Source organism: Perissodus microlepis, chromosome 18 (genome assembly GCF_051167445.1).
Source record: "Perissodus microlepis isolate ML-2025 ecotype Zambia chromosome 18, ASM5116744v1, whole genome shotgun sequence".
NCBI classification, from domain to species: domain Eukaryota; kingdom Metazoa; phylum Chordata; class Actinopteri; order Cichliformes; family Cichlidae; genus Perissodus; species Perissodus microlepis.
In genome coordinates, this window is record NC_140478.1 from 34,783,969 (window position 1) to 34,805,466 (window position 21,498).

General features: G+C 39.4%; 3 protein-coding genes and 1 long non-coding RNA gene across 4 annotated transcripts; 2 read left to right on the plus strand and 2 right to left on the minus strand.

The window, feature by feature from the left end:
* Positions 1-912: 912 nt before the first annotated feature.
* LOC146368773 (uncharacterized) lies at positions 913-2,454 on the minus strand. The gene is made up of 2 exons (XR_014797538.1): positions 2,184-2,454; positions 913-1,650 (listed from the first exon to the last, which is right to left on the minus strand). It is a non-coding gene; the product is annotated as an uncharacterized LOC146368773 (long non-coding RNA).
* Positions 2,455-3,019: 565 nt separating this feature from the next.
* LOC146368774 (serine/threonine-protein kinase pim-2-like) lies at positions 3,020-8,425 on the plus strand. Its single transcript, XM_084911683.1, has 11 exons — positions 3,020-3,110; positions 3,706-3,780; positions 4,266-5,761; positions 6,147-6,383; positions 6,509-6,634; positions 6,758-6,852; positions 6,991-7,038; positions 7,123-7,341; positions 7,431-7,611; positions 7,698-7,868; positions 7,958-8,425. The coding sequence occupies exons 3-11, from the start codon at positions 5,701-5,703 to the stop codon at positions 8,047-8,049; spliced, it is 1,230 nt and encodes a 409-aa protein (XP_084767809.1). The 5' UTR covers positions 3,020-3,110; positions 3,706-3,780; positions 4,266-5,700; the 3' UTR covers positions 8,050-8,425.
* A 1,688-nt stretch (positions 8,426-10,113) lies between these two features.
* On the minus strand, positions 10,114-13,756 carry LOC146368775 (uncharacterized). The gene is made up of 5 exons (XM_084913589.1): positions 13,482-13,756; positions 13,025-13,388; positions 12,677-12,902; positions 12,514-12,604; positions 10,114-10,316 (listed from the first exon to the last, which is right to left on the minus strand). The coding sequence occupies exons 2-5, from the start codon at positions 13,177-13,179 to the stop codon at positions 10,114-10,116; spliced, it is 675 nt and encodes a 224-aa protein (XP_084769715.1). The 5' UTR covers positions 13,180-13,388; positions 13,482-13,756.
* Positions 13,757-18,853: 5,097 nt separating this feature from the next.
* Positions 18,854-21,137, plus strand: LOC146368776 (tripartite motif-containing protein 16-like). Its single transcript, XM_084911677.1, has one exon. The coding sequence runs from the start codon at positions 19,068-19,070 to the stop codon at positions 20,724-20,726; it is 1,659 nt and encodes a 552-aa protein (XP_084767803.1). The 5' UTR covers positions 18,854-19,067; the 3' UTR covers positions 20,727-21,137.
* The last annotated feature ends 361 nt before the right edge of the window (positions 21,138-21,498 follow it).

Here is a 21,498-nt window from a genome sequence, read left to right on the forward strand (position 1 = left end):
GCAGGAAAATAATGCCTCAATCTGATATATTGTCTTATATGACAAACTGAAAGTGATGCATCAAAGTGTAAGCAGCATTTTCCTGTTACAGCTGGTCTAGATGGAACTGATCTGATCTCCTTTATGTACAGGTAGATATCCAGTGGGTTTGCTAAGGGTCACAGATGAGGGGCTGTGTGAGATGTTTAATGGGAAAGGAAATAAAACCATTGTTCCAGACCTGCAGCTAAGATACTCGAGTATCTTAAAGTATGAAGCTGAGTATTACTTCCATACTTTCCTCCACTGCTGATGACCTTGTTACCTGCTGCTCCCTGTTAATGATCAGCCTCAGTTCTGATAGTAAACTGTTGGCTCTCGTTCTGTCAGGTTGTCGCTCAGTGACGTCTTGTTTTCATTTTCCTTCTTCTTCAAATGTGTCTTCCTTTAACTCTTTGCTTTTGTTTCTTCTTCAAACACCAAATGATACACGTGCTGCACCTCTGATGGTTTGTCAGAGAGCAGAACAATTTACATTACAGAGAATATTTTACAGTTGAACATAAACTTTCACTTTTTTCCTCTAAAGTGTGCTCACTGGTTTTTCCAGCTGCTGTGAGATGTTTATGCCTGACTGTAAAGATGGAAATAAACACAGATGGAAACACTGAGTCAGAGTGTTGCTGCTGGTTAGTCAGTATACAGGGAGTGCAGAATTATTAGGCAAGTTGTATTTTTGAGGAATAATTTTATTATTGAACAACAACCATGTTCTCAATGAACCCAAAAAACTCATTAATATCAAAGCTGAATGTTTTTGGAAGTAGTTTTTAGTTTGTTTTTAGTTTTAGCTATTTTAGGGGGATATCTGTGTGTGCAGGTGACTATTACTGTGCATAATTATTAGGCAACTTAACAAAAAACAAATATATACCCATTTCAATGATTTATTTTTACCAGTGAAACCAATATAACATCTCCACATTCACAAATATACATTTCTGACATTCAAAAACAAAAACAAATCAGCGACCAATATAGCCACCTTTCTTTGCAAGGACACTCAAAAGCCTGCCATCCATGGATTCTGTCAGTGTTTTGATCTGTTCACCATCAACATTGCGTGCAGCAGCAACCACAGCCTCCCAGACACTGTTCAGAGAGGTGTACTGTTTTCCCTCCTTGTAAATCTCACATTTGATGATGGACCACAGGTTCTCAATGGGGTTCAGATCAGGTGAACAAGGTGGCCATGTCATTAGTTTTTCTTCTTTTATACCCTTTCTTGCCAGCCACGCTGTGGAGTACTTGGACGTGTGTGATGGAGCATTGTCCTGCATGAAAATCATGTTTTTCTTGAAGGATGCAGACTTCTTCCTGTACCACTGCTTGAAGAAGGTGTCTTCCAGAAACTGGCAGTAGGACTGGGAGTCAAGCTCAACTCCCAGTCCCAGTAGGACTGGGAGTTGAGCTGCATTTACTCCTTATGCAGCATAAGGAGTAAATACAGAATATTAACCAAAGTTGTGATTAAAACACCTTTTACAAATGCACAAAAAAACCCAAAAAAGAAATCTTTCTACCTTCTGCAAAGTTCATCGCCCCAGAAAAGACAAGAGCAGCAAATTCTCCGACACTGAAACCTGCAGCAGCGACACACATCTCAATGGCCTGTGTACAGCAGGAAACAAGTCAAAAAAAATAAAAATAAAAATGTAACAGCCTCCCGATTATGACCGATATATCATTTATGTCACTGATACATCCGTAACTGAAATTAACTCAGAACAATTTGTTTATTTTTTAAATGGTCATTCAGAAGCAGAAGATTATTTACGGTGATGTTTTTGGTGGGAGTGAAACAACAATCTACTGATAAAAACAATAAAAACAAGATGTGATAATAAGAAATAACCACTGTTGGAAGCCTTATTTACTCTATCGCCTTAATCAGGTGCAGTAATTAAAGTTGAAATTAGAAACTTTGCATTTGAAAGATGCTCTTCTACTGGGCGCTCAAAATGCTTTCTTACAACAAGCATCATTCATCCACACCTTCATACATAATGTGCGCATATTTTAAATATAAATTAATATTACTGTAGCAGTATTTATTTTTTTTATTAAAAAGATAAAATGGCCACATTTAAGAAGGCAGGACCTGCAGTTATTGTCCTTTTTCCAGACATTTATCTGGCACTTACTTTGGGGTTTTCTTGGTTGAGTCTCTCCACAGCAGCCAGGGAGGTGACAAACACCGCCGGCTGACAGTGAACCGTTTTCTGCAGCTCAAATTCAAATTCAAATTTTATTTGTCACGTACACAGTCACACACAGTACGATATGCAGTGAAATGCTTAGACAACTGCTCGTGACCTAAAGAAAAAAAGAAAAGGCTATGAATAAGATAGGAAATAAATATGAAAATTAAAAAGGGGTAAATTTAACTGGGAAAGAATAAGATAAAATATATAAATTAAAGTTAAAAAAATAAAATAACTGTACAACAAAATACACAATACACAGTATAGAACTATATAAGAATGTATGAAGAAAGCTCGTCCTCGGGGCCCTCCAGACACAGAGACAGCAGGTCGTAACCCAGGATCTTCTGGGCTACGGTGAACATTTCTTTAACGTTGGGGTATTTCAAAAGTCCTCTGCCCATGCCCACAAACTGGCTGCCCTGACCGGGGAAGAGGAGCACGGAGCAGCCGCTGGGGTCTTTTTTGGGTCTCCGCTGAGGCTCGCTGTTCGGGGGAGAAGCGGGGGCTTCAGCCGGAGGAGGGTAATCTCCAGCCGTGGAACCGGACTTGTTGGTGGACAGCGTCCTGCTCAGAGAGACCAGCGACCTGACCTTCCCTCTGGAAGATGCTGCCATCCTGACTGCCACTGATGCCAACATGAGCTGTTCCTCATCCAACGACGTGTCTGCGGATGAAATAAGACGCACAGCCCGCCCGGACAAACTGTAATCACCGAAAGAGTCAACTTTGCTTGAACTCAACTCTGACATCTGCTCGGCATGACACCTCACAGGGAGACGCCATGTTGTTTATACGGAGTTTATTCTCGTCTTCTTCCGGTTGACGTTCAGGCTCTTTCACGCTGCAGCGCCACCTCAGGTCAAAGTATGTCATGCTCTAATGTATCGTGTTTTTCTTTTCTGTGCTTTAATTTGTCTACAAAGTGAAAATAACTATAAGAGCTTTTAAGTATACACAGACATGCGCTTCTTAAATTTAGCTTAATTGGCTCCAGAGGTAGGAAGTAAAAAAGTAAAAAAAAACTTCCTTACTGTACTTAATTTTTACTCCCTACATTTTTAAACAAATATCTGTAGTTTCCTCTCCGTATATTTTCAAAACAAACTCGTTACTTTGGGTTTAACGCATTTGGGGGAAGTTAATATTTCACGTCACTGCAGGCCTTCAAACAATGAGATTTGAGCCTAAACAGTGACACATGAAAGGCAGTCGCGTTTTAATCAGTAGAGATGAAAGAGCAAACCATGTACCGTAGTTTTGATTTATTTATTTTTAGCACAACACCAGAACAACCCCACGTGCCCATAATTTGCGGTACTTCAGAAAAAAAGGAGTGAACATAAAAGGGAGTAAAATGTTGTGGCAGGTAATTTCAAATGCAGCATTTCTATCACCTCAACAAACACTAACTGTGTCACAGTGTGTTGCTAGCTAAAGCTCCACTTGCTGTATTTCACAGGAAGAGAAAAGAATGAGAGCTAACTTCACTCAGAGATATAGAAAGAAAGAGAAAGAAACCAGGCTGTATTTAAAGGTAAGGACTGCTTAGTGATATTTGATAAAATGTAATTGTATTTTAACAGGGACATAAAGTGCTTGTCTTACTCCCTTCTTCTAGCTCGAAATTACTTGCCAAGTGGTAAGGACCGTTCATGGTCACACGGTGAGAACATTGGTGTTGACTATGAAGAGATATGGTCAGACAGGGGAGGGGCCAGTCAGATTTATCAACTCAACCTCCTTAAAGCATGGAGAGAGGCTGAAACCAATCTCTGGTGAGCCCGGTTAAGGAAAGAGATGAGTTGGTGCCTGAGATGCCAAATTCCAACATCCTCATTCCCGCCATTGAGATAACACTCTCACACAGGCCCAGAGAGCAGATGTTGCTGCATTGCAGATGTGTTATACCCCCTGCCCAGCCGAATGACTCTCAAAAAGAAAACTTTGCAGAAAATCAATGTGATCGCTTGGATCACTGGAATTATCATCTCGATATCTCTTGTCCTTCTTTCATTTCAGACGTCTTGAAAACAAGTTTTAACAAAGTCCTGGAGAAGTGCCCAATGCTGGAGGACCTCCTGCTTTACCCCTGGCTCAGATAAACTCCTCTCTGACACAAACACACACGCATACTGAATTCACATCTTGCCATACAAATGTGATACAGTAACCAACTTTCTTTCTTTCAGAAAAAAAGAAAATTGGGAGATTCAAAATTTTCCTCACAGTAATGTTTGCATCAGTCTATCAGATGAATCCCCTCCAAGTCCAATATTTACATCAGTTACAGTGATAATGCTTGGTGTCTACTTTCAGCCACCGCAGTAGAATGCCAGGAATGAATCTCATTGAAATTGTAGTTGCATTTGCTATTTAATTTAATTGTCATGGATGATACACAGACAACCCAACAGCAAACAGAGGAAAACAATGGGCTTAAATACACAGAGGGATAAATGAGGGAATAAGACACTGGATGAGAGCACAGCTGCGAGAAATCACAAACAACAAGACCATGGGGAAGGAAAACTGAAAACACTAACATAGTCTAAGGAGCTTAGAAAGAAAACGTCTGGACTTCTTTAAGTTGCTTGAAGACGTTCAAGCAAAGTTTAAGTTCTTTTCTTCCAAGAAGGTGAAACATCTTCAAGCAACTTCAAGTCCAAACGCTTTCTTTCCAAACTCCTTAGACTACGATGACCTAGATGACTGAGAACCTTCACAGACATGAAAACACTAACATAGCACACAAGACTATCAAAGTAAAACAGCAAACAAGAGACTTTTACAAAGACACAGAGTTGACACAGAGACATGACTGACTGGGGAGAAATTGGGGAACATGGAAACAAGAGTGACTAGACATGACACGTGGGACACAGGGGCAAGGCAAAGTAACAGAAACCTAAAGCCTAAGAATATAACACAAGAAGAAAACAATAAAGAGAACCAAAAACATACATAAGAATAATCAATGAATATAAATGAACAAACACAAAACACTGGGTCACAGACTCAGTACCATGACAGTTAAATGTACATAATAAATACTTTAAATCAGATGACAATGTAGCTGACACTGTGTTTATTAGTGTGTGGTCAACCACAAATCTTCATACTGTCATCCATACATGAGGTCTTTATACAAACGATGAAAGATAATGAAAGAAACTGTTTAATTGATATGAAATGATTGAATTATATGAAATATTATGGCTTTGTCTGCCAGTGTTTTTCTGTAAACTACTTTGAACTACTGGCAGTCAGTGAAGTCACTGAAAGGCAAGATTCTATGTTGTGTTGCCGTAGTTTCCAGAGTTTACTTATAAAGCTCACTAACAGAATTCAGTTAGAAAAGTCAAGCATTTGAAGGGCGCACATTTGAAGGAATATTAACTCAATATTAACTCATTACGGTTTACATTTCCGAGTTTAAAAGTTCTCCGAAATTACAATGAAAAAGGAAACAAGAAAAATTACCACTCCAGCCGATAAGAAAGATTCAGGAGATCAAGGTAAGTAAAATAATAAAATCAAATCCTGGTAAAATCCAAATCCTAGAAATGTTGACACTGTGTGAATCATTTTTGGAGCAATTGAATCATATGTTTGATTGAAAATAGCTTTAATACAAGATGTCTAATCAAAGAAAGGTTACCGGTCTTTTGGTAAAATAATGTAATAAGTTTATTCTTGGACTCAACAGTAAAAACAGACCAACAAGTGTCATCAAGATCTAAGACTTAGTAAACCTAGTATCAATTCGCACTGGTCAGTTTTTTTATCCCAAGAATAAACTTGTGATAATTTAAGCAAAAGCAATTTCAAATTCTTTGCCAAACTGCTTCCAGTCCTGATGTCGGGGACTCTTTTTCACCACTGTGTTGTTGTCGTTTATAGATTGTAAGAGGAGGACTGCTAAAAGAAAGGCCAGTCCTGAAAAGAAGACCCCAATAAAAAGGAGGAGGGTCGCTGAGCAGGCTGGTCCTTCCACCAGCTCAGATGTGGTCAGAGGAGTGAAGCGCAAGGTTGTGCAAGATGAAGAGGGCACAACAAAGAAAGCAAAGAAGGCTAAACTTCTCGACCATATGAGCGGTGACAAGGAGCAAGCATCCTCCTCGTTGGACTCTGGTAAAGGTAGGCTAATTAGTTGAATAAGGGGGTAGATTAAGTGTGCTTGCTAGGTTTAAGATATTAGTGTTTAGTGTTTGTGTCTATCATCCAGTGAGCTGATGTGCTTTTGGTGTTTTCCACATCTCCAGACTTGAACAACAAACAGGTGTGCGCAAAAAATGGCAAAAGAAAGGCCGCGGGAGACAACAGAGAGTCACCCAAGAAAAAAAAAAGGAATGTGGACCAGGACAAAAAATCAGTGGCAGACCAAAAACGTAAGTAGCAAGCAGCTTGGGTTTTATATTCAGGGGAAGGGCAAAAGGAACATTTAGGCTACAGAGGAGAGTAATTTGTGTCACAGCTGTAATAAAACAAGATTTGTTGTTTTGTCTGTTCAGGTGAATTCCAAGCCAGATATGTGGAGGAGCACCAGCTCGGAGAAGGAGGCTGCGGAGCAGTGTTTGCTGGCTACCGGCTAGAAGATCATTTTCCAGTAAGTGTTCAGATGATGGTAGTAAGACAGGCAGTAACGCAGATAATGGATAATATCGTAAACTGAGACGTCTGCTGTGTTTCCACCTTTCATTATGTCATACTGAGGAAATGCTCACCAATGCTCTGTGTCTTCTAGGTTGCCATCAAACACATTCCCAAAAATAAAGTCTACTGCAAAGTGGCGGTAAGCGTCCAACACTTGAATCAGTTTTACATTACTGGATTGAATGCGGCGTTCCTCATCATCCACTTTGTTGTAATATTTCAGGATGAAAGCGGGAAGAAGCTCTCAGTGGAAGTGGCCATTATGGTTAAACTTGCAGGTGAAGCAGAAGGGTCAGTGGGAATATCAGCACCTGTGTCCTTGCTGGAGTGGTTCGACCTTGGCAAAGAGCTGATCCTGGTGCTGGAGAGACCTGTCCCCGCTGTGGACCTGCAAAAATACAAAGAAGAAAATGGAAGAACTTTACCAGAGGACAAGGCCAAGGTAGGTTGACTGGGAGAGCCTTAGACTGTACAGCATTCAATCAAGGCAGAAAAGCATTAACTCATTATTGTGTTTTTCATCTTTTCCAGGTCATTCTGAAGCAACTAGTTGATGCTGTAAAGGAACTTGAGGATAAACACATCTTTCATCGGGACATCAAGGGACAAAACATTCTGATTGAGACCGGCTCAGATGTGCCTCGAGTTCGCATCATTGACTTTGGACTGAGCTGCTTTGTTAAACAGCGATCTCTGTATCGCATCTTCTATGGTAACATATTCTGCTCCTGCTTTTCACAGATGTAACAATTTGTGTCTTTTGTTTTAGAAGAAATTGCAATTGTGTCTGTTTGTTAGGCACTCCTCTTCACATCCCTCCCGAGTGGTACATTAGGAGCTGCTACAGGTGTGGACCCACCACGGTGTGGCAAATGGGAGTGGTGTTGTATGAAGCGCTTCATGCACGATACTTTAGTACCGCGAGGTTCCTCACAAAGAAACTGAGCATCAAGAAGCGTCTGTCCACAGGTAAGAAAACTTCACACTTCCAGATTCACTGATGCCTTGGATCACTAGAACTATCATCTTCATCTTTTTGATCTTTTCTTTCTTTCAAGAATGCCGGAATTTCTTGGACGCATGTTTAGCTATAGTCCCGGAGAAGCGCCCAACACTGGAGGAGCTCCAGCTTCACCCCTGGCTAAGATAACACACACAAACACATAATTCACACCTTATCATATAAGTATGATACATTGTAGTAACTTCCTTTCTTTTTTCTGTTGGACAGGAATAGATAGAATGGGTCAATCTTAAAAAATAAATAAATAAAAATTTAGCTTTTTTGGAGTTCCTGTAACCCCCCCAGCCATCCCAGGAAAGGGGATCTCTCTTTGAATGGGCTTTCCCGAGGTTTCTTCCCATCGATCTGGCCCCCTGGGGAGTTTTTCCTCGTCTTCATAGAGAGCTTGGGCTGGGTCAGGAGCTCCATCAAAACTGTCTTTATTTGATGACATTAAAGTCATCAAATAAAGATGTGTTTTACTTAAAGTAAAATTTGATCAAAATAAAACTTGTTTAATTCATCTTTGCTGAGGATTCTCCTTCATTACTATTTTGTTTTGTTTTTTTGTTTTGTTTTTTTTTACCCATGGTGCATTTTGACAAATAAGAAAACTGAATCAGGTTAAAGTGTGCACAAAGACAGTCACACTGCAAATGATCTGAAGACTTGCATCTGTTGCTCTAACCCCCAACTAGTTTAGACAGATTTCCTGGTTCTACCAGAGGTTTTTTCCTTCAAGAAGGGAGTTTTTCCTTCCCACTGTTGCTGAGTGTTTGCTCATAGTGGGTTGTAAAAGCATAAAAGTTAATAAGAGTTATCACAGCGGGAACTATATAGCTTAAGTGTACAATTTCTACAGGACGAATTATAACTTCATTATGTATAAAAGCTCCTGTGGATAATTACTCCTATTTGTAACTTTACACAAGAGAAAGTTTGCTGTCACACTATTTATAACAGGTTGGGTTTTGTCCTCTGAGTTGAGCCTTTGGTTGCAGTTTATTGAAGAATTTCCTCTAAAGTAGCTGTTGATAAAGATTTAAAGTCCTGTTTATATACAGAAATATGCTTTAGTTCATGTTTTTTTACATGTCTGCCTCAGTGGATCAGTAGAAGATCTGGCACAGGAAACTAGATGATGAAAAAAGGGTACGAATACACATATATATCTATATCTATATAGATACAGATATATATACACACACACACACACAGGTTGCAATGTAGTATTTTCATTTTTTCTTAGCATTTCTTTAACGTCTTGGTGCAAAAGAATACCTGCATTTGTGTGTAAAGAAATGTTACATATATACTAAAAACAGTTGGAAAAAAGAACTACAAATTTGGAAAGGAATTTATTCATGTTCTTACTCATAGATGGAGTACATGGTTTAAAAAACACTGAGGAAACAGATATGAGGCGGCTGTATCAACATAAAAACATTAATACAGTTAAAAATGAATAAAAAGTTGCACGCTTAAACTTATTTCTCTACAGTTTGTACAATTAATCCATGTAACAATAGGTTCTCTCTTAATATAGTAGTTAATTAAAATATCTTTACATAAAAATACATTTTTAAGTACTCTCCAGTGGAAGTCTGTTGTGGCTTATGTTTCTAAATGACACAACCATAAAGCAGCCCACAGAATATACAAATATGTCTTTGATAAGTGAATGTTGGCTCCCACAATGGCCTGTTAAGTTATTGCAAAAATAATTTACTGCATAATATGTCAGATTAGAACATGTTATAAGCACAAAACTGAAGGGGAAACAATAAAAACAAAAATTAAAAAACAAATACTAAATTAAGTTAAAGGATATTTCTTACTATACTATATAATTGTATAATGTTGCGTTTGATTGCAAAAGAAAACCCACCAAGAAAAAAAGAAAGAAAGAAAAAGAGAGAATAGAGTTTGATTTATTCAAAACACATTCTTTTCTTTTATTTAAGCTGTAGCGAGATTCAAATGGACAAAAGAGAAAGAAAAATATTACAGATTTGTTTTATTAATCATGAATAAACTTTATTATACACAACTCTAAATTTCAGTTGGTCTTAGTCAGATGTGTTTTTAATTAAATCCTGCAACACTGTGCTCGCTGCCATCACTTTATATCTTAGTGTGCAATTCAAATATATACTTATTACAATATTTTTCCCCCTTAACTCTCAACTCGCGTTTTTAAAATGTCTGTGATCATATTTGTCCGTTGACTTCTGTCTGGGCCTCGAACGATTCATCAGGCAGGTTGGCAGCCTCCAACTGATGCTCCAGACTTTCATCATCGCCTCTATTCTGATCAACTCTTATCTTAAACTTAGTGATGAACTCATTACTGGCCAGCGTGCCCTCCTTTTTAGGGCATGTGGGCTTTGATAACAGCCGGCTTTCCAGTCGCTCTGCAAAGAAAATTCACAACACATTTCTTATTTGGTAAGCTTGTTAACAAATTTTAGTTCAGTTTTGCTGAAAGTTATAGCATGCATCAGGTAAGAAGCAATTGGTTTTTAAAAAGCATATACATTCCCCAAAACATTTTTATTATGTGCATTTTGGAGAATAAAAGATTGTACACAATTTCCCTTTTTAAAGTAAAAAGATTATTAAGTCTAATTCTTACTTATTCAGTAGATTAAAGTATTGAAACATCATTATTCATAAAATATGCACATTACAAAATTAAAGTTATTCAAAAATTACTCAAGTACTTACTCCAATACTCACATTATTCAAGTAAATTTAATTTTTGCCAATGTAATGTCACATAAAATCTTAATCTGAATAAGGGATTTGAACCCCACTGTCACGGCCAGGGGATCAGCAGGCCGCTGACTAGTAGTGTTCTCTCTCTTGCTCTCTCTCTCGCTCTTGCTCTCTCTCTCTCTCTCTCGCCAGGGCGGAACTCATGGTGGGTTCACGCCCTCGGCCCACGCCCCTCTGAAGAGGAAACACCTGGGCCTCATCAGTGCAGCCAGCATTTAAGCCAGGGAGTGGCTTCTACTCATCGCTGGATCGTTGTGTGTGACTCGCGTCAGTGCAGCCCGGCTCTGAGCAAGTTCTCTTTTGCTTCCCTGTGCAAAACCTCTAACGTGTGTTTCCTTCTGTACATAGATCCCCTGGACCCGACTCTGCATTCCCCGAGCGGATTCCCTTTTTGTGTGAGTGTTTGGAGAGAGAGTCAGAAGAGGAGCAAGTGTCTTTTCCCTACCTGGATTTCCCCGGAGCCTTTTCCCTGTCACCGCTTTGTATATAGCACTATCCCCTGCACTGTTTGTATATACACCTGGTGGAACTGTAATAAATACTGACTGTGCCTCTGAGTCCTGCGTGTGAGTCCTCAAGCGAACCGTGACACCCACACAGATGAGAGCTTAGCAGTGAAGCTCTCTCTTAAAATTTGAGTTATAAAGTCAGAAGTTATCACTGACAGAGATCCATGTTCTTTTAACATAAGAAAGAATATTTGCTGAAATTGACATTAATCCAAGCCCTTAAAACGCCATTTTGGATTAAGCATTTCCTTTTAGAAAAGTCTTCAATGAGCAGGAAGCTCCAGTACTGAAAAAGAAGCCAACATCAACTGCTAAACGTGCTAAAAGTAAGTAAGTCCCCGTAGACTCCTGTGATCAAAACACATACAGTATAAAAGTTATAGGTTACAGATCTGAAAAGTAAAACAAATGTCAAAGTGCAAAAAGACTTATGGTCCCATAGAAGTCTATTCCATTTGCCTGGAATTAGGTGAACACCTTTGTGACAAATTTAATGGCTCAGTCATTTGTTTCATGTCATATTTAATAAAAGACTGACATGGTGGCATGTTGAATTGTCCATTTTGCACATATTTGGTCATTCTAAGCGTCAGAAGGGGAAAGATCATTCTGGGAATGCCTACTGGCGAAGGACGTGTGACTGACAAGTCCAGTGTGTGAAGTTTAACTACAGTCTAAGGAGCTTGGAAAGAAAAGCATCTGGACTTCTTTAAGTTTCTTGAAGATGTTTCACCTCTCATCTGAGAAGCTTCTTCAGTTCAGAATTTCTTCAGAGAACTGAAGAAGCTTCTTGAATGAGAGGTGAAACGCTCTTCAAGAAACTTAAAGAAGTCCAGATGCTTTTCTTTCCAAGCTCCTTAGACTACGATGACCTGAACGACTGAGAACCTTAACAGACAGTTCTTCCCTTCATTCATCATGCCTGATTTCAAAACACCAAGATGGCAGTCGTGAAAACACTCATCTTGAGTCTTCATGGGACTACGGTGAGATCAGTTATGCCTCTTATGATGCTGTCCCAGACTTCAAAGCAGTATAAAACATGTTTGCAGCCTGTAACAACTGTGCATGCGGTTATTTTTCATTTTAAGATTTCCGTGTTTAAATCATAATAAGATTTAGTTTTCATTTTAATTAACTTGAGGTGAGTCAGATTCTTTCATTCAAGTCACTGAATGAATCTCTTGACATGTTTGGGGGTAGGTGCCTTTTGTAGCATTTTAATGCAATTATCTGACAGATTATATGGTCTACACTGTTATTAACTATACTAACACTCTGTTCCAGAAGTCTGTGCTGCAAAGAGGCAAAGTGAATACGGCACCTGCAGGAGTAATGGGGGTCATCAGTCGGTTCAGCTGGATGTTCCAGTGCCGTACATGTTGACTGGCATTCTTCAGCCTCTCCTGAACCTCCTGGAAACAAAAATCATGCAGGCATCCTCATCAGTGTTGTTTTAGAAGAGCACTAAATAAGATGCTGCTCACAAAGCCAGTCAAAACAAACTTGTTCACCTCCAGACGCTGGTGGCTTCTTTGGCGAGATGCCTGCAGATCCTGGAGCTCCTGAGAGGCAGAGTTGAGGGCTGAGGGGGTGTCCTCATCGGGACTGCCATCTGACAGCTCCTGTATGGGGCTGAGGTTTTGCATTGTACGTTGCTGCTCCTGGAGGAGCTGGAAATGTTTCCTCTTTTCATCTTCAGCCTGCAGCAACCTGAAGGAGGGGAAAAAGGGAAGAAGCAACTGAAAATGTTAATACTTCTCATGGATATATCAGATCTCCATCACAAATAAAATAATAAAGGGCCATAATAAGAGTTAGAAATCCATTGTTACCGCTCAAGCTCCAGTCTGGCCCTCTCCTCCTCCAGCCGAGCCTGGATCTCCATATTAAGGGCAACTTCCAGCTGCTGCTGTGTCAGCTCCAGCTCCCTGATCCTCTTCTTCTGTTGTTCAGCCTCCTTTTCCTTCACCTGCATCTCAGCCTGCATGCTGTCTTTTATCTATGCACACACACAGCTACATAAACAGATGCACCAACAGAGCGGTATGAACTGACCTATTCCTGAATCACCTTTTCCTGGACTGTCATAACCATTTTTCCAAATCATTAAAGACTAGGTTGAAGCCGTTGTTATGTTTTATTGATTATTTGGCTTTAGGTTTTCCAGTTTTCCAGCTGCTGCTGTTTAATGTTTGCCTGGGAAAAGAAATTTCAGTTAGTGTGGGAAGTTTGGTTAAGCTGGTGGAAAACAATACTGTTACACTGACCTTTTGGATAAGATTGTCTTACCTGTGGTTTCTCTGATGTGCACGACAAAACAGTCTCCAGGCAGCTTGAGTGCCCATTTAAAGGTTCCTGGTGGTACCAAGTGATTGAAGAGAGGATTGAAAAGCCATATTAGTTTATTGTAGATTGTAGTCAGTTGGCCAAGCTTGTAATGAAAAACGCTTCATTACTCGAAGCTTTCATCACAGTCCTCTTTGGTGACATCTGGTGGACAAATATATGAAGAGCAGCTTGAGTCTGCAGCTTATAATGAACTGCTTCATTATGATTGCCCACTCTGCAGAGCTGACAGCTTGTGTTTGATGTCATGTGACAGTTCTGTGTGATATCGGGCTGATATGTTGCTTTGAACATGAATTTTTGGGGGGTGAAAAAATTATGTTATCATCAATCAATCATGTGGTCAGAAGAATCTGTGCTTACCTTGCAGGAATGTTTTAAATTTACAGATTGGGAAGTTTTTATTCAGTCTTGATGCTTTGGTGGATGTTAGCTCATATGCAGTTTTTTGTAAAGACATGATTATACCCCTTAAGCGTGCTAAAGTGTACCCTAACAATAAGCCATGGGTCACCAAATGCATCAAATCCTGTTTAAGGAAAAAGAGACAGGCTTTTAAAGAGGGGGCTGTTACTGACTTTCAGGCAGTCACCAAAGACTTGAAAATCGAGCTCTTGAAAGCAAAACAGATCTACAAAAACCTTCTTGAAAGCAAATTTGCTGCAAAAAATTTTGGGTCCTCCTGGACTTGTATGAAAACCATATCAGGGTTTCAAAATCCCCAGAGCAGCAGTCAGATCATTGTAGACGGTTTTAAGTCAGACAGAGATGTGAATATGCTTTATGCTCGTTTTAGTTCTTCTGAACTGAAACAGAAACTGAAAGATACTCAACACTTCATCACTGAACTCAGCGATGTCCAAAAGGCCTTTCATACAGTTAATGTGAACAAGAGCCAGGGCCCTGATAACATTAGTGCCGCCTAATTAAATCTTGTGCTAAAGAGCTCAGTCCTAAATTTCAGGTTATTTTTAATAAATCCTTTCAAATACAAAATGTGCCCTCGCTTTGGAAGGAAGCTGTCGTCGTTCATGTCCCTAAATCTAGTCGTCCAAACGTCCTGAATGACTTCAGGCCTGTTGCCTCACCTGAGTTGTCATGAAAGTCTTTGAAAAAATCATCAGAAATGTGATTATGGAAGAGATTGAATATCAGCTGGATCCAATGCAATTTGCGTACAGGCCCAACAGAGGAGTGCAGGACGCGCTTTTGACTAAATCTGATTCTTAAACATGTAGAGAGTAAAGGGACTTTTGCAAGACTTCTTTTCATTGATTTTTCTTCGGCTTTTAATACAATACAGCCCCATATTTTAATGAAAAGACTTTTAGAAGAGTTTGAAATCAGGAAAAACCTGGTTTGCTGGATTTTAGATCTTTTAACTGACAGGTCACAAAGAGTGAGAATAAATGGGGTTCTGTCTGACCCAGTGTTCTCCTCCACAGCTTCTCCTCCAGGGTGTCTCTTATCGCCCTTATTATTCATTCTCTTTACAAACATGTGCCAGAGCAGATATGAAAACAGGGCCATCATTAAATTTACAGATGACTTTGTTATTGTCAGCTTACTGAAAGAGGGTGAAACTCACCACGGTCCAATCATTGATGACTTTGTTCAGTGGTGGGAGGAGTCTTATCTCCAATTGAACATATCTAAAACAAAAGATATGGTTATTGATTTTAGGAAACAACAAAATGGGCACAGAGTCACTTTAATTAAAGGTCAGAAAATAGAGCAAGTGCAATCATAGAAATATCTTGGGACCATAATCAATGAAAAACTGAACTTTTATTGCAAATCGGTCTGTAAAAAGGGTCACCAGTGCCTTTACTGCCTCAGGAAACTTGCTCATTTACACATCAAGCGAAAGATTTTAACTTTGTTTTCTTGTTCTTTTATTGAGTCTGTTTTATCTTTTTGTTTGGTGGCATGGTTCAGTCAGACCTCTGTCACAGAGAAAAATTGACTGAATTAGTTAGTGAGATGGTCCAGTCGTCTGATAGATGAGTCACAGGCCTGTTTAGACTCCCTGTACTCTAAACAGGTACCACAGATGGCTTAATCAATCCTTAAAAATGGTTCCCATCCTCTACGGGGTGGATTTAGCTTCTTTCTTCAGGACGGAGGTTTCTAGTTCCAAGATGCAGGACAAAGCATTATAAAAACAGCTTTGTCCCTGCTGCTGTCACTGAACTCAATAAGAATTGTTTTTGATTTGATTCACTTTGTTTAATTACTAAATATGTGTTTTGTCAGGTTTCATTAGGTGTGTGTGTTTGTGAAGGGAGGCCAAATGCTATCATTGTTCTGTAAAGCAAATTTACCTGTGGGTATAAATAAAGTAACCTTAACTTAAAGCTTATAGGAGGTTGTGAGGTCACTGCCTCCACCTGATTATGTAATTAACCAGCAGACTGGTACGTTTATATATAATATACTATAAGTTATATCATTATAATTATGTGTATATCATATTTCTAAACCAAGCCTCAGCACAGCGTTTCAGAAGCAGTGTGTTGATTTTTTGACACATGTGCCGGAGCTTCAGCTTCAAACGGGCCGTCACCATCAGAGTTGCTGGAACAATGTCCCACTACTGGGCTACTCTGTTTTATTCTGTGTTAAGTTTCTGAATGTGAATTTTCTGTGTTAAGAATAACAAAGAAAATGTAATGAAGTGATTTTAAAGTTTAAAGTTTGTGTTAAATCTTGTAAATCAGAGAGAGAGAGAGAGAGAGAGAGAGAGAGAGATGAGGTGTGGGTGGACATCAGATGATCAAATGTCAACAACCTGATTGGCCCAAGTGTGAAGATGTGATGTCCACTGAGGGAAGGGGGGAGAAAGGGTGAGCAGGTATAAAAGTGAGGTGAAGAAGAGATTCGGGGTTCTTCCCTTTTGTCCTCTGTGAGATGAGCAGTTCAGAAGTTTGGATCTAAGAGGTTCACAGTTCAAATTCCAGCAGAGACGCTAAAAGGAGAACCACAGTCCAACCTGTGAACGTTTTTAACCCTTTGTGAAACAACAAAGGCATAAATATGATCATATAAATATTATCTACTGGGTCAGACTCATAGGATCAGGGATTAGAACTCCTTTTATCAGAGAGATGAAATCTACTTCCTGTACAGGGTTTTTTTGTGGGCCTACCGATCGACAGAAACTAGAGTCAATAAAAAAACTGGACATTGGCTCAATGTGTGTGTGGCACAGGGAAACAAGGACTGAGCGCTGTGTAGTCCCACATAAAGTCAGACACCTGCTCACCCTAGGTGGACCATGGCATGGTCTATATGGAGGATACAGACACTGCTGAAAACATGACTCTGTCTGGTTTAGATGATAAAATGTCTTTACTTTAGGAGGCTGTGGCTCAGAGTACATTCACATAATGCCTTTGAATAAATGTAAAAAGCTTGTTTTTCTCCTGCTTTGATTTCTTTGTCCAGGTAGAAATTCTGCTTTTTGCCTCTAAAATCTGAAACAGTTTGAAACAAAGTTTGGCGCTCTAATCCTCTCTGTGTTTGTCCTTTGGTCAGATGGTGATATTGAATGAAATATTCCAGTATTCAGTAGCTCAGCAGCTTTGTAACATGTGGTTTTGCACACTGTTCAAACCTCAGATGTTTGTGTAAACAAGTGTGGAGGACACAAACTCACGGGGGGAGGAACGACATTTACTGTTGATGTGTCTGACATTTAGTCTCCATGAGTTCTCATGAGACTGAAGAACTCTGTGATCTCTAACATGCAGCTGTATGTTTTGAAATTATGTGTCTCATTCTCTGGACTTTACTAGACAACGAGTGAAGAACATGTAACGAATATCATCTTTAAAGTGATGAATAATAACTCTGCCTCTGTGTCTTCATAAAAAGATCGTACTTCTGAAAGGTCAGAGGGCAGCATCCACTCTGGTTTTACACAGTTTTGCAGGTTTAGCTCTTCTGAAGTTCAGCACCTGCTTTTTCAACCAATCAGAAGCCAGTATTGTAGAGAGTTCATATTTCTTTTCATGCAATTGAATAATTTTGAATGTTTAGGTGAATATTTATATTTAGAGTATTTTCTCGATCAGTGTCTTCAGTCCTGACCCTGAGTGCGTACATTTAAAAATAAAGTGATATAACTTCTTTTACATTACTGTGAACTTCTTGTACAGTTTGACAGCTGATTGTTGTCGTGTTTGTCGTCATATGAAGATCGTTTCCTAAAGAGGGCTGAACAGTCATTCAGCCTCTGGCTCCATCCATGAATCTGATGTTTGCTGTATAATCTGTGCTGTTAATAGTGTAATGGAACATATAATTTGTACATATAATTTCATATGTAATTATGATGATCTTTACCCATTAAGATTTTAAATGAAACGATAAACAAAGGCCAAGAAAACTGAGTTAAACTCCTGAGTCTACTATATATTTGCACCATGAAGAAATGAATTGTTTGCACCTGTAATAAATAATCAAATATATCAAATTATCATCAATTATTTAAATAAATGAACCATCGCACCAAACAAAACAACAATTCAACAGACAGTTCTATAAAACTGTGGATGATTCAAAGTGCTGCTATAACTGCACAACAAAACTGCAGTGAGAAAAGCTTTGGATGTTCAGTTTAGTTATAATGACAGTTAAACAACTAAAATACTCGATTAAGTAGGTGAGAAAAAGTTACATTTACTGGATCAGTTTAAGACCAAAATACAATTGAATGAATTACTGACATGGACACTTTGTGAAAAATTACTAAACAGTTCAGGCAAAATTTTACTAAAACCTTTAATTAAACTTGAAAGTTTGAATTTCAAGCACATCTTGATGTTTTCATTGAAAATCCACTGTGACTGTGTACACAGGAAAAACTACAAAATAATGTTTGTTTGTTTGTTTGTTTTTTAAACACTGTGGACCGATCTGCATTTGTTATTGCTAAATTTAAATATTTGTTACTATTTAATGATCATAATCTCATTTGAACATAGGTTTGATTTAGTGGAGTCAGTTGTTCCCATGCATCATTCTGTAAGTGTGAGAATGAACTAAGATTAGAAAATGTCAAAATATAAAATGTGATTTATTTTTATTCATCACAACATCCTAAACTTTGCTGAACTTTTTCAAATATAAAATGAACTCACTGAGTGTTGACTGTCATAACTCAAGAAAAGTTAAACTGGGCTGACCCAGTTGAAACTAATTTTAACAGTTTAAACCAGTTACACCAGTTTAACTGTGTCAGACTTGTTACTGCATGTTGTAACCAAACATACCACACCCTGCATCATGTGATTGGCTCTTGGTTGCTCTGTAAGAATATTTCTTTAGTGCCTCCCTTCACAGATGTGTCTGTATCAGGATGGGTCTAAACAACATGGTGTAAATGCAGTTGCTGGTGAGCCTCATTTCCTGTAGGAGGTGAACAAGAGCAGAGATCTGTTTCCCTTCAGAGCACAGAGGTTGTTTCTGTTCAGAGGAAGTGAAACTGTCTGACAGTCACTGAGAGACGGTGAAACGGCACAGCACATGAATCAAATGGATCAAACAAAAATCTGCTGTTCAGTCTGTTTGGATCTACTGAAGGATCCGGTGACTATTCCCTGTGGACACAGCTACTGCATGAACTGTATTAAAAGCTTCTGGGATGAAGAGCAAAAGAAGAAAATCTACAGCTGCCCTCAGTGCAGACAGACTTTCACACCGAGGCCTGTCCTGTTGAAAAGCACCATGTTAGCAGATTTAGTGGAGGAGCTGAAGAAGACTGGACTCCAAGCTGCTCCTGCTGATCACTGCTATGCTGGACCTGAAGATGTGGCCTGTGATGTCTGCACTGGGAGAAAAATGAAAGCCTTCAAGTCCTGTCTGGTGTGTTTGATCTCTTACTGTGAGAAACATGTTAAGCTTCATTATGAATGTCCTGCATTTGACAAACACAAGCTGGTGGAGCCCTCCAAGAAGCTCCAGGAGAACATCTGCTCTCGTCATGATGAGGTGATGAAGATGTTCTGCCGTACTGATCAGCAGAGTATCTGTTATCTCTGCTCTGTGGATGAACATAAAGGCCACGACACAGTCTCAGCTGCAGCAGAAAGGACTGAGAGGCAGAGAGAGCTGGAGGTGAGTCGACAAAACATCCAGCAGAGAATCCAGGACAGAGAGAAAGATGTGAAGCTGCTTCAACAGGAGGTGGAGGCCATCAATCAGTCTGCTGATCAAACAGTGGAGCACAGTGAGAAGATCTTCACTGAGCTGATCCATCTCATCCAGAAAAGAAGCTCTGATGTGAAGCAGCAGATCAGATCCCAGCAGGAAACTGAAGTGAGTCGAGTCAAAGAGCTTCAGGAGAAGCTGGAGCAGGAGATCACTGAGCTGAAGAGGAAAGATGCTGAGCTGAAGCAGCTCTCACACACAGAGGATCACATCCAGTTTCTACACAACTACCCCTCACTGTCAGCACTCAGTGAGTCTACAGGCTCATCCAGCATCAATATCCGTCCTCTGAGCTACTTTGAGGATGTGACAGCAGCTGTGTCAGAGGTCAGAGATAAACTACAGGACATTCTGAGAGAGGAATGGACAAACATCTCACTGACAGTCACTGAAGTGGATGTTTTACTGTCAGATCCACCAGCAGAGCCAAAGACCAGATTCTTAAAATATTCACGTGAAATCACACTGGATCCAAACACAGCAAACAGATGGCTGTTATTATCAGAGGGGAACAGAAAAGTAACATTTATGAAACAAAAACAGTCTTATTCTGATCATCCAGACAGATTCACTGAATGGTGGTCAGTCCTGAGTAGAGAGAGTCTGACTGGACGTTGTTACTGGGAGGTGGAGTGGAGAGGAGGAGTTTATGTAGCAGTCGCATACAAGAATATCAGCAGAAAAGGAGGGGGTAATGAATGTGGATTTGGACGTAATGACAAATCTTGGTCATTAGATTGTATCAACAACAGTTATACATTTTGGTACAACAACATCCAAACTCCTGTCTCAGGTCCTCGTTCCTCCAGAGTAGGAGTGTACCTGGATCACAGAGCAGGTATTTTGTCCTTCTACAGCGTCTCTGAAACCATGACTCTCCTCCACAGAGTCCAGACCACATTCACTCAGCCGCTCTATGCTGGACTTTGGCTTTATGATTATGGAGCCACTGCTGAGTTGATTAAAGTGAAATAGACTGAAGTCTTTCATATTGTGGGTTTAAATCTGTATTTTAGTTTCATTTTATTTTCTCTCCATCATTTCTGCACAGAGATCAGCTGTCAGTCAAACATTATGGGTGGTACCTCCACATCTTCTAGTTGTTCTCTTGATGTTTCTGAGTTTTTAAAGGAGATCTTTCCTGTGACTGTTTATGGAGGCTATCACTGCTCATCATCATTTTGATTTACTAAAATATTTCTCCACATGAAAATGTAAACTTCTCTATCCTCTAAATGTTTCTGGAATATTTGTATTGAAAAATGTCGACATTTCTCTTTATGAGTATGGCAGACCATGTGTGTGTGTTTGTGTTTGTTTTTGTCAAAATCATCAAACAAATGAGGAAAAACTGTGATTTTAATGAATGAATTCATATATTGTGTTGATGTTTTATTGTGTGAATAAACTGGAAGGTTTGACTATAAATCAAACTTTGAACAAAGTCTTTTCTTCTGTCTTCATTCCAGGATCTCACTCAAATCTGATGCAGAAAATATGAAACTAATCTGAGAGAATAACTGAAGCAGTTTTCCTCCTGAAGCATCACAAAGTTCAGAGTTCATGTTTAGAGCAGAAGATTCAGCAGTCGCTCTGTGACCTTTCAACTTTCTTCACTAAAACAGCTTCATTACAGAGAAACAAGTCACATTTTCTTGATGTTCTTAAGTCCTTTCAGATGTTTGTAATGGTCCTTGAATGCAGCATCAGTGTCGCAGGTTTAAAAGGTCACTTTCTGTTGTGTTCA